Below are 15,000 nucleotides of genomic sequence, written 5' to 3' on the forward strand. Positions count from 1 at the left end.
GTTGGGGTGAGAGGTGCAGGTAAGGCAAGCTGTCCAGGTTGATTAGATATTGGTGAAAGAGTTGATAAAATTGGCTGATTTGAAGGAGGTTTTGCAACAGTTGGCTGAAGAATAGCAACCTGTCGGTTCTGTCCTCTATCCCATGGTGATGAAGCAGAGGGGGATATTACAGTATGTTCTTGTCTGTTCTGGAGGGTTGAATTTACCGGTGAAGAAGTGACAGGCACAACAGGTTGTGGCTGGGAAATGGATGAAATCCACATATTACTAATTTGTGCATTTAAATCTCTGATGTTGTTCACTTGGTGAGCATTTCTGATATGGGAAGATCCTGGCATGTTTAAACAATTGTTGTGAATCATTGGAAACATGTCAGTTGAGACAACCATATTATTTCCCTCTGTGTTACAAGAAGTGGCTGCAGGCATACTGGGCCTCACAGACATAACAGAAGAATCACTTGTGCTTGGGGAAGCCACTTGTGAGATTCCTAGGGGTGAGCTAGCAACAGAGCTGCCTGAAAATGAACAATCACTTGCATTTAACGAACTTCCTGAAGTGTTTTTGGTTTGGTCATGGGAACTGTGGGTGCTAGCAGGTGAACTTGCAGTAGGCTTAACATTCTGCATAATCTGAGCCTTGCTAACATTATAATCCCCTCTACCACTGGCATCTGGTTGAGGAGTCTGAGCATCAGGAATTTCTAAGGGCGGTTCATCATAGCATCGTATATGGGAAGTGTCAAAGGGATCTGGTCCTTCAGTCATATTGGGGTAATACTGATTAGTAGCACTGTTCTCACACACAACTGAAGTGCTACTGACTTGACTGGCAGATGTAGTGGGATGGCTGTGGTTAAAGACTTGACCACTATATCTGTCATGTAGATTGTTTTCTGCAGAATACCTGTCATCAGCAACACTTTGAATATCATCATCCCACTCATCAGAATCATCATCAAAGTCATCATAGGGCTCTTCCTGTGCACCAAAAGAATTAGAATATATAGCAGGCACAGGTGGTGCCCCAGTGTGAGGTTGCTGTTGTTGCTGTTGTAGCTGCAGTTGTTGTTGCTGCTGTTGTTGTTGGAGTTGTTGTTGATGTTGCTGTGATTCTTGGGGCTGATTCTCGTAAGTCTGTGCCCTGTTCTGAAAAAGTTGGTTCTGCTGGCTCTCCTGCTGCTGCTTCTGTTGTTGTCTTTTTTGTAGCTGATGGACGGGAGGGCTTGGGGAGGGACGGATGGGAACTCTGAGGGGTTGCTGAGCATTTCCAGCCATGGCAGCAGCCATGTGACTAACATTTTCATATGTGCGATCACTGCCTAACTCAACTGGAGCACCTGGAAAGGGGTTTAGAAGACTTCAACATCCCAGACAAGCTACTCATGAAGTAAATACTTGGAAACATACAAGGTACATTCATAACCCTAAATGGTAAACAGTTTAACCCCTCTGTACCAGGTAACCCAATGTGGGTCTATAACCTTCATGGGTCATGAGAGCAAGGAAGACTGTAAGAGTTGGGACTACAATATTTGTGAGGTACACTCATAGAATTACAAACAACAGTACTAATACTAAGTCTAGTTATCTTCCTCAACCTGCTTAGGCCACATGCCTACAACATAAATGGCATAATGTCACTAACCTTATGTTTATTTTGTATATCAATGTCACCCTTTTAGTTGTTGACATATATCTCCTGAATTGTAAGGCAGCTTTAAACTTAAATCTTTAATGTTTCTTATCTATGAAATGAACTTCAAGCAAGACTTATCAAGTCATCTTTGGATCTAACACAGATGTGGTGCACCAGAAAATTAAACAACTGATTTCATCTAATTCAATCCATAAAAAGAGTTTGTTTGTTCTTTAATCTACAGATCAATATATATATCATGACACTTGAAAACATAACAATAGTTTCCTGGCATGTGCCTCACCTGGGAGGTTAAATAACCTGCACCACTAAAGCTTGTTACATTTTGGGAGATGGGGGGGGGGTCACAATAAAGATAACGATCTGATCAAATTTTCTTTACATCTTGAAGCATCTTCACATTATTTCTGTATCTCTACTAAAGTTATTATACTATCATTTGTAATGTAGCTTCAAAATTAATAATTTTTTAAACTAACTACAGTATTATCAAAAGATCCACCTACCTTACATTCATGGGAAAATAGGGAAAGAACCATAAATTCAATATTATGTATGCAGTGATTCCATAATACAATGTGGTATCCATGGTAACTTGAGTTCACCAAAATACAAAAGCAAAACAAAAAATATTTGAGTATCTATGTTCACTAATATTCTTTATGTACACTAAACCTCAGAAATATATATACAGAAGTACATGCACATGCACACAAATATGTAAGCACACAAAAAATAATATTGGCAAATATACTATTATACTAATATATACAAAATACAGTTAATATACAAGCACAAAACCACATAAAAGAGAAGAGTAGCAAATTTCAGACACTGCCTGGCCAACAAGGTTTTCCATTATGCTTGCAAGAATTGTATTATGTTCTTTTTTAATTTTATGATACAAATATGCCAGTCATAGGAAAAAGTGTTATTGTGGCTTTAGAAGAGTAATCTGTATGACTTAAGTTGTCCTTATCTATCATTTTTTCTTTTAAATTTATTCCAAAGTGTTTTCAAATTAAACTTTGTGAAAGAGTAATGCATAAAAGAGTACTAGTATAAGAATAGATGAAAAAAGTGTCAATGGAGAGCAAACAACAGAAAGACAACACAATAAATAATCATAAAATGGTTTTATAATATTGGTTATAAGAATAATTGCAATATCAAACTAGTACAATAACAAAAAATGGAAGCCTACATATTAAATCTACTGATAATGAAAATATTAATACTAATCTTAATTGATTAATGACAATAATGATGACAACTATTTTCACTGACATCATTGGTATAATCAATAATAGTGATTGATTCTAATGCAAAGTGGAAATGTCACATGAACATATCAAAAGACATAAGAGATGGAATGGCAATAGTATTGCTAATAATGACGAAGATGATTGAGGTGAGGATGAAAGTAGGAATAATAATAACAAAATTAATCAAAATAAAGATCCCTAATCTCACCTGTGATGACATTTCCATACACAGGAGTAGGTGGAATAGGCAAGTCAATAAGGGAGGACGCACTGCCTCTATGCTGGCCAGAATCTGACGAACTGCTGACTCTAAGATCCGTAACTGAATGTGATCTTTGGCGTCCACTTTCCGAAAGATCTATCAAGAGCTCATCTCTGTTGAGGGAATAAACATGTATTTTTTTTCTCTCTCCTTCATCTTCTAACCTCAATATCAGGAGTGCTGAAGTTAAGACTATGAATTCACTGTCCACCTCCTATATAGCAAGATCATCAATGACACATCTAAGTCTGCTAACCTTCCTTGTGATGATCTTTTATCTAATTTCAGAGTCTGTGCCTTTGTAACATCATCAGGCCACTTTTCATTGACCAGACGGTTGTAGTTAAACTGTCGACGCTGCCCTTGCTTAAGACGAAAAGATTGGTGCTCTGAAAAATATCCAAAGGCTAAGTAATAACACAGCCGGCTACTTATCAGAGGCTCATTTTAGGCTTTTGCTTTCTTCAGAATGTTCAGGAGTTTCAATTCCTAAGAACCTTGTTGGACACTTTTCTTTGGGTAAGTGTCATTCATTTGCTGAGACAGATATCAAATTATTTGCTCAGGCTGTTTAGATGATGCATCCAAAGATCTTTTAAAGCTTATGAGAGCCCAAAACCAGGCACCCAATATTACCACTCCACTTAGCCATACAAAGGAGAGAATGGCATTACATCCCCTTTTTTCACTATGAGGAACAACCACATTCAAGCTTTCCCCTGACACATCTGTGAAAGCACAATTATATCAAAAATACCCACAATAAGACTAATGAGATCCATTCACCGGTCACCTGAGCAGTTCAAAAGGAGGAGCAACATCTAATCAATCCTATGCTTCTTGCCCTGTTCCAATGAAAACAATACTAACTCATTAACTCTCTGGTGTCCACATAAAATAATTTTCTACATAACTAAAAAAGGGGAAAAGGACCTTGTGATATAAAATCAGATTTATGTAAGACAACATAACAAGGAACCAGGTGCACAGCATTATTTAAAAAAAAAAATGAAGAACAAAACCAGCTGCATGGTACTTCAACCATATCAAATGTAATACCAGAATAAAACCTAACAAATGTTTTCCATCATTTGCCATAATCAACAAGTGTCTTTGCACTGTGTCCTTTGCAAAAACAACCCTTTGTCTCTGTTTTTCATCCTTGTACCTGCGGCCTGCTGCATGTGATTTAGAAAGATTTATGGACATAAGCATAAACCTGTGATTGAAAACATTAAATTGTATCCTTTATTGTGAAAATACAAATAAAAAATAAAAGTAAGGATATAACATAAAATATAGAAATGAAAAGTTATAAATGAAATATAAACAATATCTAATTATAACACTTGTTTAGATACAAGTGAAATCTATTTATTAAAATTAAAAACTCTGTAAATCTTCCCTCAGACTTTTTTTTAAGTATCATTTTTACATTTCTAACAAGCTATTTTCTGTAAAAAAAAAAAAAAAGGAAAGCATTACTTGTTCTCCTCTTCTCTTTATCTAGAATTTCATTATTACACTGGTTGCTAAAATAGTTTTATCAAAATCAAAAACTATGTTAAAAGAGTAAGAAGCAAATTTATCCAAGCAGTGTCATGTTTGGTAAGGATGTGGAAGCAAAAGTTGTGCATACATAAAAGTGATATACTAGCCATACCCTCTAACCAACTAGTTAAAAAGTTTGGTGACTTTTGAAAAACAACATATGTAATCAGTGAGGTGAATCTCTCAGACAGAACTAAATTATTTACCACTGTGTGTAGTGTATCATCTTCTCACCTTACCAGTGTTATCAGAACTATATGTGAAGTAATAAAACATGTCTAAATAACAGATATCTCTACAAACTACACATGACATAGGAACATATTCCACATACTCTAAATCCCATCTACTGACATAAAAAAACACATGTTTACAAAGAAAGCTGGGTCTATACCATGTGAATTTTATGTTCTAGCTTTGAACAACTACCAGTACTGTTTTGTATTCTCCCTTATTCTGTTTACTGTACACCAAAGATCTTGCTCAATCCTTTACTTACTGACTCTGCGTGGAGACATGGGTTTCCCATGCTTATCTGGAGGCTCCATGGGATTTCTGAGATACATGTCATCAATAAAGGCTGGACTCCCCCATGTCTTACCCGAAACTCCACCATGGCCTGCAAAACCAATATTTGTTAATGGAGCAATAACATGCAATCATCAATAAAGCTGTTATTCTTTTCTTGTCGCTGGTCTATGGATCCCTGAGTGTATGAAGAAGTTACAAAGAAGTCTATGGATGAAGATTATCTTTTCATTTCCCCTTTTCTTTCTTAACTCGATAATGCCGGGGCGTTTTTGGCTCCCCCCAATCTTAACCCATCCCCGACGGGGGAATTCTAGCCTTGAATGTCCAAATGCTGGGGCGTTCGAATTATTAGGCCTAAATCAATTGAATGGCTGGCACAATACTGTGCCGCCCGGCCACTGGGCTTTTGAATGCGCGGTACACATGCTGTACCACCCGTCCTGTGTGGGTTAATGCCGGGTATTTAAATGCAGGCAAAACTAATGCTTGGGTTATTCACCAGCTCTGGCTGCAGCCAATCGTTATGCACACGCTTACCTGGCATGCCAGCTGTACAAAAAGCCATGACTTGATATCGTGCCTCCAGCAGCAAGTGATGTGATCACCATATGATGTGATATCACGAAATCCGTCATCAACGGGTTAACCTGACATGTATACATGAGAAAACAAGCCTATACACCGAATGGCATGCATACATGCCATAGGATTCAATCATCAGTGTTTCTATTTGTGTCTTCATTTATACTGTTTATCAACCCATTGCCAACAGGGTTGTTCTGACTCCAACTAGTCTAAACGCTAGGGTATTTCAAGCACATAAGCCTAACGCCTCTGGTTATTCGCCTGCTCTGGCTGCAGCCAACCATTATGTGCCCAATCACCCTGTGTCCTGCCCAAACAGAAAGCCATGACAAATTATCTCATCCACGGCAGCAGGTCCTTCACCACTTGATGTGATATCTTGTTCCCCAGTGTTAACAGGCTAACTAGTCATCTTTGTTATCAGTGGAGTAGATCATGCTTATAATGATAATTATAATTAATTCCTTACTAGCTGAAATTCATTAGTTATTGAGAATTATCAAATGTAGAGACGAACAAATTTTGGCAAAATAAAACTGGTGTTAGGTATCGCCTTAACATAAACTTTATCATACCAATTCTTCTAATTCTTTGTTTCCTTTCTGATCATGATAAACTTTTACTTTAATCTACATGTATGCATATAGGAATTACAAAGAGTTCTATGAGTAAAATCAGATCTATTTTACTATACCTGTGTGTATAAAGGAGTTACGAAGAGGTTTGCTAATGTCTTGATTGGCAAGTCTTCTTTGAGGATCCCCTATACAGCGTGGAAAGTCCCCAATTTGGAAAGTTCTCTGATTCTGGCCTTTCCACCAGTAATTTTCAGGGCTAAACAACAAACATATAACAAATTATATAGATAAAAAATCATTTATTCCAATATCAGGTACCTGTACTTTTCATAAGCAAAACATTAATAAACAAATAAAACTAGTTATATATCAATCTTCAGATAAGTACATGTTTACTCACATGCCATCTATCACTGCAATGAGGTCACCAACTTCCACCTTCAGTCTTCCCTCTTCATCCCATGGCTGCTGAGCCTTCATGACATTTGGCATAATTCCTGCAACGCGTTCATAGATTTGGGAGAAGGTTGGACGTTCACCAGGGTCATGGGACCAGCACTGAGAAGGAAGCATGAATTAGGTGTTACTTATAAATACCCACATACAGTAGATATATATATATATTCAACCTTTAGTTATTAATAGCTAACCTTTCAATTTCATATAGGTATCTAACAATAATTTTTTTTTTGGCCATATTTCCTACCCTTATCTATTCATTCCATTCAATTGTCTCTCCTCACGTAAAAATAATTGATAAGACATTACCTGCAACATCAGATCATACAAATTAGAGGGACATGCTGGTGGGCATATGAGCCGCTCTCCCTCCTGGTCAATCTTCCTCAGGATTTGTTGTCCATTCAAGCCCACCCATGGGTCCTCACCAAAGGTGAAAGTTTCCCAGAGTGTGACAGCATACATCCACACATCTACAACATAAAAATTATTCGGTAAGCGTTTGTTTTTCGCACTTGTGATACACAGGCTCATGCGCTTATCTGAAATAAACATTCTTCGCAATACAATACCCTTAACCCGTTAACGACGGATGACAAGATAACACGTCTAGTGGTTTTTGGGCTACACGACGGGGACGCGTTACTTTGTCCAGCCTGGGGTGCGGGAGGAGCCAGCGCGCAGCGCTGGCTCGCGGCCAGTGCGGCCGAGAATCCCGACGCGTTAGGCTTATGCGTTCAAGAGTCCCGGAACTTTGGTCTATTTAAGCCGGATTGGCCCCGTCGGGAACGGGTTAAACCTTAAGTCCTATTCATCAAGATTATATACCATGTGTCAAAATCTGAACCATTTTAACTGTGAATGATACGTATGTGGTGTTCACTAATAAAAATGATAATATCTGGTAAGTTTTCTTGTCACTCGCACTGTGCCATCCCATACCACCATTCCTTTGTAGGCCTTGCTCTCTTTGAGCCAATCATACAGTTGCAATTCCTTCCTGTTTTTTGTTGTGAATGGAAGGAATTGCAAAGTAGTGATTCTGGTATAGCACGGCATTTTTCATCCAGTCAACACCCCCTCACCTACTTTCCTACTTCTAATTCCCCCTCCACAAACTTGGCAGATTGAGCCCCGACCAGGCCCGTGAATTTCCACTGTCGCCTGGCGGTCACCGCCATGCCTGGTCAGCACAGTGGGTAGGGACCAAGCTCGGACCTAGTCAACACGCGTTGGCATATTCTCTCACGAGTCAGCATACGCTGACACAGGCGGGCTCGCCTCAGTGCACAGAAGCCCGGTGAAGCATCTGCTTCGCAAATCCAGCTTATCCTCATGCTCCACAAACCATACTATTATCTTTTCACAATTTAGTTATAATATACATAAAGACATGTTCCACGGTTTCATATGATGAATATACAGAAACCTTTAGAAAAGAAAAAACAAATGAAATATATGATGTACAATGTACATCATATATTTCACATATGAATATATGCTTACCTGAAGCATGAGAAAACTGTTTAGATTTTAGGCTTTCTGGTGCACACCATGGGAAAGGAACCTTCTTCTGCTCTGTCATGACATAACAGTCTTCTTGCTGGGGTAATGCTCTCATTAGACCAAAGTCTCCTATTTTTAACTGTGATGGAAAGGAACATGAGAAAAATTTGATTAAAAAGTACAAGTATGTCCATTATCTTTGTTTCTTCTTTAATAGAATGTCTTTTTTTTATTCCTGCTTCCCAAATGGATATGAAATGAAGTTTAATGGGTCAAATAGATTATCTACTGCAATCTTATTAGCTTTATTATGAAGGAATCATGTTAAATTAAACTAAATAACATGAGAGATAGCTATTTCTCAAACTTTATTTTCTAGAGAGATCAAATCAAAAGCCTGGAAAAAATGAAACTGCAGCATCAAGGGACTGAGAAAGATCAAATCAAATGTCAGAGCAGAGTGAACATTCAAACAATTTAACACCTAGTCTCAATCCTTATTAGGAACAGGAAAAATTTGGCAAGCTTTTATAAAAATGAGTGATCTTTTGAAACATTCAATAAGTTGTACAATAGTCAATATAACATTAAATATACAAGACCGAAATCAAATACATATACAAACCAGGAAGGTTCAGAAAGATAATATCCATCTATGCCAATTTAATTCAGCAACACAATGCATTTACACATGAAATTATTTACCTTGTCAGAAGATGCCAACAGCACATTTCTTGCTGCAAGATCACGGTGAATAAATCTTTTACTCTCTAAATACTTCATACCATTGGCTATTTGTACTGAGTAATCACAAAGATCTGAAAATATAAATCATAACTTCAACAACATAATGTCCAAAACAGAAACAAATAACTCTTGTCCCATCAATCTGATCTCCTATCATCACCAAATATATATACAATATAAGCTTTTGTACAAGTGTGTGTGTGTGTGTGTGTGTGTGTGTATGTGTGTGTGTGTGTGTGTGTGTGTGTGTGTGTGTGTGTGTGTGTGTGTGTGTGTGTGTGTGTGTGTGTGTGTGTGTGTGTGTGTGTGTGTGTGTATGTGTGTGTGTGTGTGTGTGTGTGTGTGTGTGTGTGTGTGTGTGTGTGTGTGTGTGTGTGTGTGTGTGTGTGTGTGTGTGTGTGTGTGTGCGTGTGCGTGTGCGTGTGCGTGTGCGTGTGCGTGTGCGTGTGCGTGCGTGCGCGTGCGCGTGCGTGTGCGTGTGCGTGCGCGTGCGCGTGCACGTGCGTGTGCGTGTGTATGTGTACGCATATACATACGCATACATATACATATACTAAATATATCAAATAAACAATATATATCATACATATAGAAATAATACAGGTTATATAATATATAATATATATAATAAATAATAAATATATATACACCCACAAAAAAAAAGACATACAAAAATACATAGTTATAAACCAATAAATATATACTTGACAATATTCAAATCAACATTGCCCATAATGTCAAAAATACATAAGGAGGTGTTTCCTTAACCCACTCACTAGTGATGGAAACATGTGCTGCCTGTTTGCGAAGGTGGTCCAATAGGGAGCCGAGCGGGGCAATCTCCGTCACCATCATTAGGGGATTGGAAAGGACTATCCCAAACAATCTGGAACAAGGTGGAAAAATAAAGAGTACTGGATTGTGGGGGGTGTGGGGAAGAGAAAGGTAACAAGGATGGCAGAAGTGACACAGCAAACTGGTTTAGATTTTTTTCTTTTCTAATAACTTCTAAGGTCAAATATTGGATTATAACATTTTTTCCTTGTTATTCTCCATATTTTTGTGAATTTCCCCTTTCAATCACAAACAAATAATAAGTAATGAGAATAATGAAAAAAGATTTGAACAAAATATGAGAATGACATCTCTAACATAAACCTCCCAAAATGGAGGAGAAAAGTTGTCAAATTATAGCAACATCAATTTTATCTCAACACTAACTGAAAGAAGTATTATAAGAATAATTGGAAAAATATGATAATAATAGTAATTATAACATACTGTATTAGGTTAGGGTGAGACAGCTGATGCATTGCCTGAACCTCACGGATAAAGTCGTCAAGGGCACCAGGAACATGGATCACATCCTGCTTCAGGATTTTGACAGCAACCTGACATTTACGAAGGCTTTATTAGATTCACTCACCGGCACTGCATCTTTCACAAACTTTGCTAATCAATATAAGACAATTCACCAAATATTTAAGTACAAAAAGATATCTCATCCTCTTTCTTGTGTGATTTATGGGAAACATTACACTTTTTGATGAAGAACTGTATAAAACAGTTTTGAAATACATACAAACTTTATATAAATTAATACCAAAAAATATACCATAACTTTCATTTATCTCAAATTCTACTAACAAGATTAATATTATGTTTAATGTATTGTTAAAATGATATAAACACTTATCCATCATTTAATTTTACATCAATTTTCGTATCCCTTACCTCTTTTATCTGTCCATTTGATGTGGTCCATTCTCCACTTCTTACAACACCAAAGCTACCATCACCTAACTTACGTCCTTGAACAATGTCCTAAAGGAAAGAGTAGCAGGGGTCAAGAGACAAGAAACATTAAACAAAATGGTCATAAAAAAAATTCAAGAAAAGCTAACAAGCCAAATGTATTACATTCTACTTCTATAGACCAGATTTTCAAAGAAACATGTAGTGATTGTATATATGTCTAATTACCTTCTCTTGAATGAGACAGGTAAGGCTTGATGGCAATGTGTCACTTGGCTTTGATGGTGGCGATCTATGTTTACTTGATGGGGATCCACTTGTGGATAAGATTTTGGACACTAAATTTTTTCTCCAAGCTGTGGCACGCTTCTTCTTGACAGTCTCCAGCAATCTTCTGGCTGCAGGCTTGCCAAGACCAATGCGCTCCAAGTCTTCAGCATGAACATACTCAAAGTGGCTTAGTCTTGTAACCTGTTTATAAAGAAATGGTTCATAAAATACCATGAATACATAACAAAAAATATTAATCACAAAAAAATTGTACCTTAGGTCTACACAAAAAATGTAATGTACATAAAAGCATCATAAAACAAAAATATAATTATAATGAACAAACAAGTAAAACTGAAGAAACCTACCTGCAGGTCATCGCGTATCCTGGTGAAAAACTGTGCAAGCTGTACTTCCACCAGAATTGTGCGTATAACTTCCAAGTCATCCTCTCCGACATCACCCATCAGTTTGAAGTCTTTATCAGAAATTTTTTTATAAAATTAAAAATTGTGTTGACTGAGGGAAAGTAAGAAAGCATGAAAATATGAATACTGAATATGAATACTTGGCAATTTGGAATCTTTGTTCCTAATGAAAATATACAATCTTCCAGGGACTTCACCATTTGTCTTTTTTGTTACTTATTAATTTCCTAGCCTGGAATTTCTACCTAAGCTTGATGGAGAATGGCAGTATTATTGGATGCGTAGGGAGAATGAGTTCTTGTAAAATTCAGTGTTGAAGTGGTACGAGAAAAGTATTTTTGCTGTGTGATATAAGTTGTGTTTTAAGGGCCACAGTCACCACCAGAGAGCATCATGGTTTGCATTCATGCTCGCCTCAATAATGTTTTGGGGGGTCATGGGGAGAAAGCAATGTAATCTATATCAGGAAGAAGCCTGCCATTAGCATGTTCTGTTTGCATTAATGCATGAAGAATGAAGGGTATATAGTAATCTGTAATAGTACAAGGCAGCCTGTAAAATGCAAGAAATAATCTATATTTAAGAGGTTGGAGCTGAAACAAGGTGATTTTGCAGTCTCAATCAAAGTCTGGAATAAAACTCAAAACTAAAAAATCTATTTTAGTGGTGACTGGTAGAGGTCTTGAGGAGGGGGTATGACAGGAGGGAAAGAAGGATGTGGAGGAGGAGGAATAGGTAAAGAAGGAGGAGGAGGAGGAGGAGGAGGAGGAGGAGGAGGAGGAGGAGGAGGAGGAGGAGGAGGAGGAGGAGGAGGAGGAGGAGAGGAGAGGAGGAGGAGGAGGAGGAGGGGAGGAGGAGGAGGAGGAGGAGGAGGAGGAGGAGGAGGAGGAGGAGGAGGAGGAGGAGGAGGAGGAGAGGAGGAGGAGGAGGAGGAGGAGGAGGAGAGAGGAGAGGAGGAGAGGAGGAAGAGGAAGGAGAAGAGGAGGAGAAGAAGAAGGAGGAGGAGGAGAAGGAGAGGGAGGAGAAGAAGGAGGAGAGAGAGGAGGAGGAGAGAAGGAGGAAGAGGAAGAGGAGGAGGAGGAGGGAGGAGGAGAAGGAGGATTAGGAGGACGAGGAGGAGGAGGAGGAGGAGGAGGAGGAGGAGGAGGAGGGGAGGAGGAGGAGGAGAGGAGGAGGAGGAGGAGGAGAGGAGGAGGAGGAGGAGGAGGAGGAGAGGAGGAGAGGAGGAGGAGGAGGAGGGGAGGAGGGGAGGGAGGAGAGGAGGAGGAGGAGGGGAGGAGAGGAGGAGGGAGGGGAGGAGGAGAGGAGGGAGGAGGAGGAGGAGGAGGAGGAGGAGGAGGGAGAGGAGGAGGAGGAGGAAGGGGAGAAAGAACGGGAGGAGGAGGAGGAGGAAGTTACGTAGTCGGAGGAGGAGGAGGAGGAGGAGAGGAGGAGGAAGAGGAAGAGGAGGAGGAAGAGGAGGAGGAAGAGGGAGAGGAAGAGGAAGAGGAAGAGGAGGAGAGGAGGAGGAGGAGGAGGAGGGAGGAGGAGGAGGAGGAGGAGGAGGAGGAGGAGGAGGAGGAGGAGGAGGAGGAGGAGGAGGAGGAGGAGGAGGAGGAGGAGGGAGGAGGAGGGGGAGGAGGAGGGGGAGGGAGGGGGAGGAGGAGGGGGAGGAGGAGGAGGAGGAGGAGGAGGAGGAGGAGGAGGAAGAGGAGGAGGAGGAGGAGGAGGCAGAGGAGGAGGAGGCAGAGGAGGAGGAGGGGGAGGAGGGGGTAGGAGGAGAAGGAGGAGGAGGCAGAGGAGGAGGAGGGGGAGGAGGGGGTAGGAGGAGAAGGAGGAGAAGGAGAAGAAGAAGGAAAAGAAGGAGAGATAATGGATGGGGATGGAACCATGGTTGGGCCAAGAGAAAGCAAGGGTGAAAGATGAAGGAGTTGGTACCTCGAAGTCAAGCAAAAGTCTAAACTTAAATCTGAGTTGTTCATCTGCTGTCAGGACAATCAAGGGCGGAGTCTAAATTTGTATTAGTATGAGGGGTGTAAATAAGTGAGGGGGCAGAATTTGAAGGGAGGACACATTAGAAAAGAGAACTGTTCATGTAGATGAATTATGTTGAAGGAATTTGATTGTAAAATCAGAGTAGAAGCAAAAATGAGCTTAAGAAAATCAGCAGGAACAGATGGAATTACTTTCAATACTGATAATATGTAATTTTTCTGTTTTTTCTTCTGTTTAATTTCCTTATATTTGTCATAATATATGAGCTAAAACACAAAAATAGCAGCTTATAACACTGCATTATTATTAATACAGGTACATTTTTCACACTTCCATCTATCACAGAAGAATATATAAATCTTTCATACATTTGCATAGGAGGAAAGAGTGGGTTCAATATCCAGGACATAAAGATGAAGTGATGCCTCATTGTTTTACTCTCCAGTAAAGGCCAGTGAACCTCCATCATATATTGTACTTACTAGCAACACAGATCTTAGATTGACTCTTCATTGTTATGGAGATGTGCAGGCTCTATATTGCCAATAATATTCAGAGTGCAAGTTTGTTGATGTTTTCAGAATATTTACTGTAGGACATTCACTTTCAACGATTTACTAGATGTAATCATTTTACTCCATATAACCCAATATGACAAATGTATAATACTCTTTATCCTTTTCATACAAACACCTGTCAGTCCATGACAATATTAAATTAATCTGAATTCTATTCTAAATAAAATACTGAAGAAGAAAATCATATCCATTTCAATATTAGTTGCCCCCCCCCACCCCACACTATGACAAAGGTTTCTATTAACTTCCAATGGCAGATGCCTTCCTTGGTGCTCTCCAAAACCAGGTGTCCTATTCTAGAAAATATATCAGGTCCTCTATTTCTCAGAAGGGATAACTGACTTGTACTATATGAAGGCCATTGTTAAGTTACCACTACCTTGTTGTAAGTCTTAATCAATTTAGACTACTATGTTGGAAGGGCTTTCATTTTCCAAAGGGTATGGTTTAACCCATACAGGACGGGTGGTACAGCATGTGTACCGCACATTCAAAAGCCCAGTGGCCGGGCGGCACAGTATTGTGCCAGCCATTCAATTGATTTAGGCCTAATAATTCGAACGCCCTGGCATTTCAAGTCTAGAATTCCCCCGTCGGGGATGGGTTAATTCATCTTGCCCTTCAGATGATACAAGTCAAATAGTCAAATAAATTCTCTTTAAATTCTTTTGTCACAATGTTTTAAGAAATACTTCTTAGTATGTAAGTACTGTACACTTTAAGAAAGGACAGCATTTGAACATCCAGTTAAATCCCGGAAAATGGGAAGGAGTTGCAGAAAAGCCCTTTCTGCCCCTCCTTCAACTGTAGTCGCTGAAAATCACCTGACAACCAAAGGCTAACACAGAAAAT

General features: G+C 39.2%; 1 protein-coding gene across 5 annotated transcripts in view; it reads right to left on the reverse strand.

The window, feature by feature from the left end:
* Ack (activated Cdc42 kinase) overlaps positions 1 to 15,000 on the reverse strand; it is a 26,685-nt gene that overhangs the window by 11,182 nt on the left and 503 nt on the right. For 4 of the 5 annotated variants that reach the window (XM_043008520.2, XM_043008517.2, XM_043008519.2 and 1 more), the window contains exons 2-15: positions 11,537 to 11,646; positions 11,127 to 11,369; positions 10,878 to 10,967; positions 10,425 to 10,534; positions 9,920 to 10,029; positions 9,102 to 9,214; positions 8,397 to 8,535; positions 7,200 to 7,363; positions 6,832 to 6,989; positions 6,548 to 6,687; positions 5,237 to 5,356; positions 3,443 to 3,575; positions 3,133 to 3,299; positions 1 to 1,339 (exon numbers count right to left, since the gene is read on the reverse strand). The exon at positions 1 to 1,339 is cut by the window's left edge and continues 964 nt beyond it. In XM_043008520.2, the coding sequence (XP_042864454.1) occupies positions 1 to 1,339; positions 3,133 to 3,299; positions 3,443 to 3,575; positions 5,237 to 5,356; positions 6,548 to 6,687; positions 6,832 to 6,989; positions 7,200 to 7,363; positions 8,397 to 8,535; positions 9,102 to 9,214; positions 9,920 to 10,029; positions 10,425 to 10,534; positions 10,878 to 10,967; positions 11,127 to 11,369; positions 11,537 to 11,646 (3,136 nt within the window). The remainder of the gene's footprint in view (positions 1,340 to 3,132; positions 3,300 to 3,442; positions 3,576 to 5,236; positions 5,357 to 6,547; positions 6,688 to 6,831; positions 6,990 to 7,199; positions 7,364 to 8,396; positions 8,536 to 9,101; positions 9,215 to 9,919; positions 10,030 to 10,424; positions 10,535 to 10,877; positions 10,968 to 11,126; positions 11,370 to 11,536; positions 11,647 to 15,000) is intronic. The other variant, XM_043008521.2, reaches the window with a different exon arrangement.

Source organism: Penaeus japonicus, unplaced genomic scaffold (assembly GCF_977035675.1).
Source record: "Penaeus japonicus unplaced genomic scaffold, GWHDUDI00000001_assembly GWHDUDI00000013, whole genome shotgun sequence".
In the NCBI taxonomy this organism is placed as follows: domain Eukaryota; kingdom Metazoa; phylum Arthropoda; class Malacostraca; order Decapoda; family Penaeidae; genus Penaeus; species Penaeus japonicus.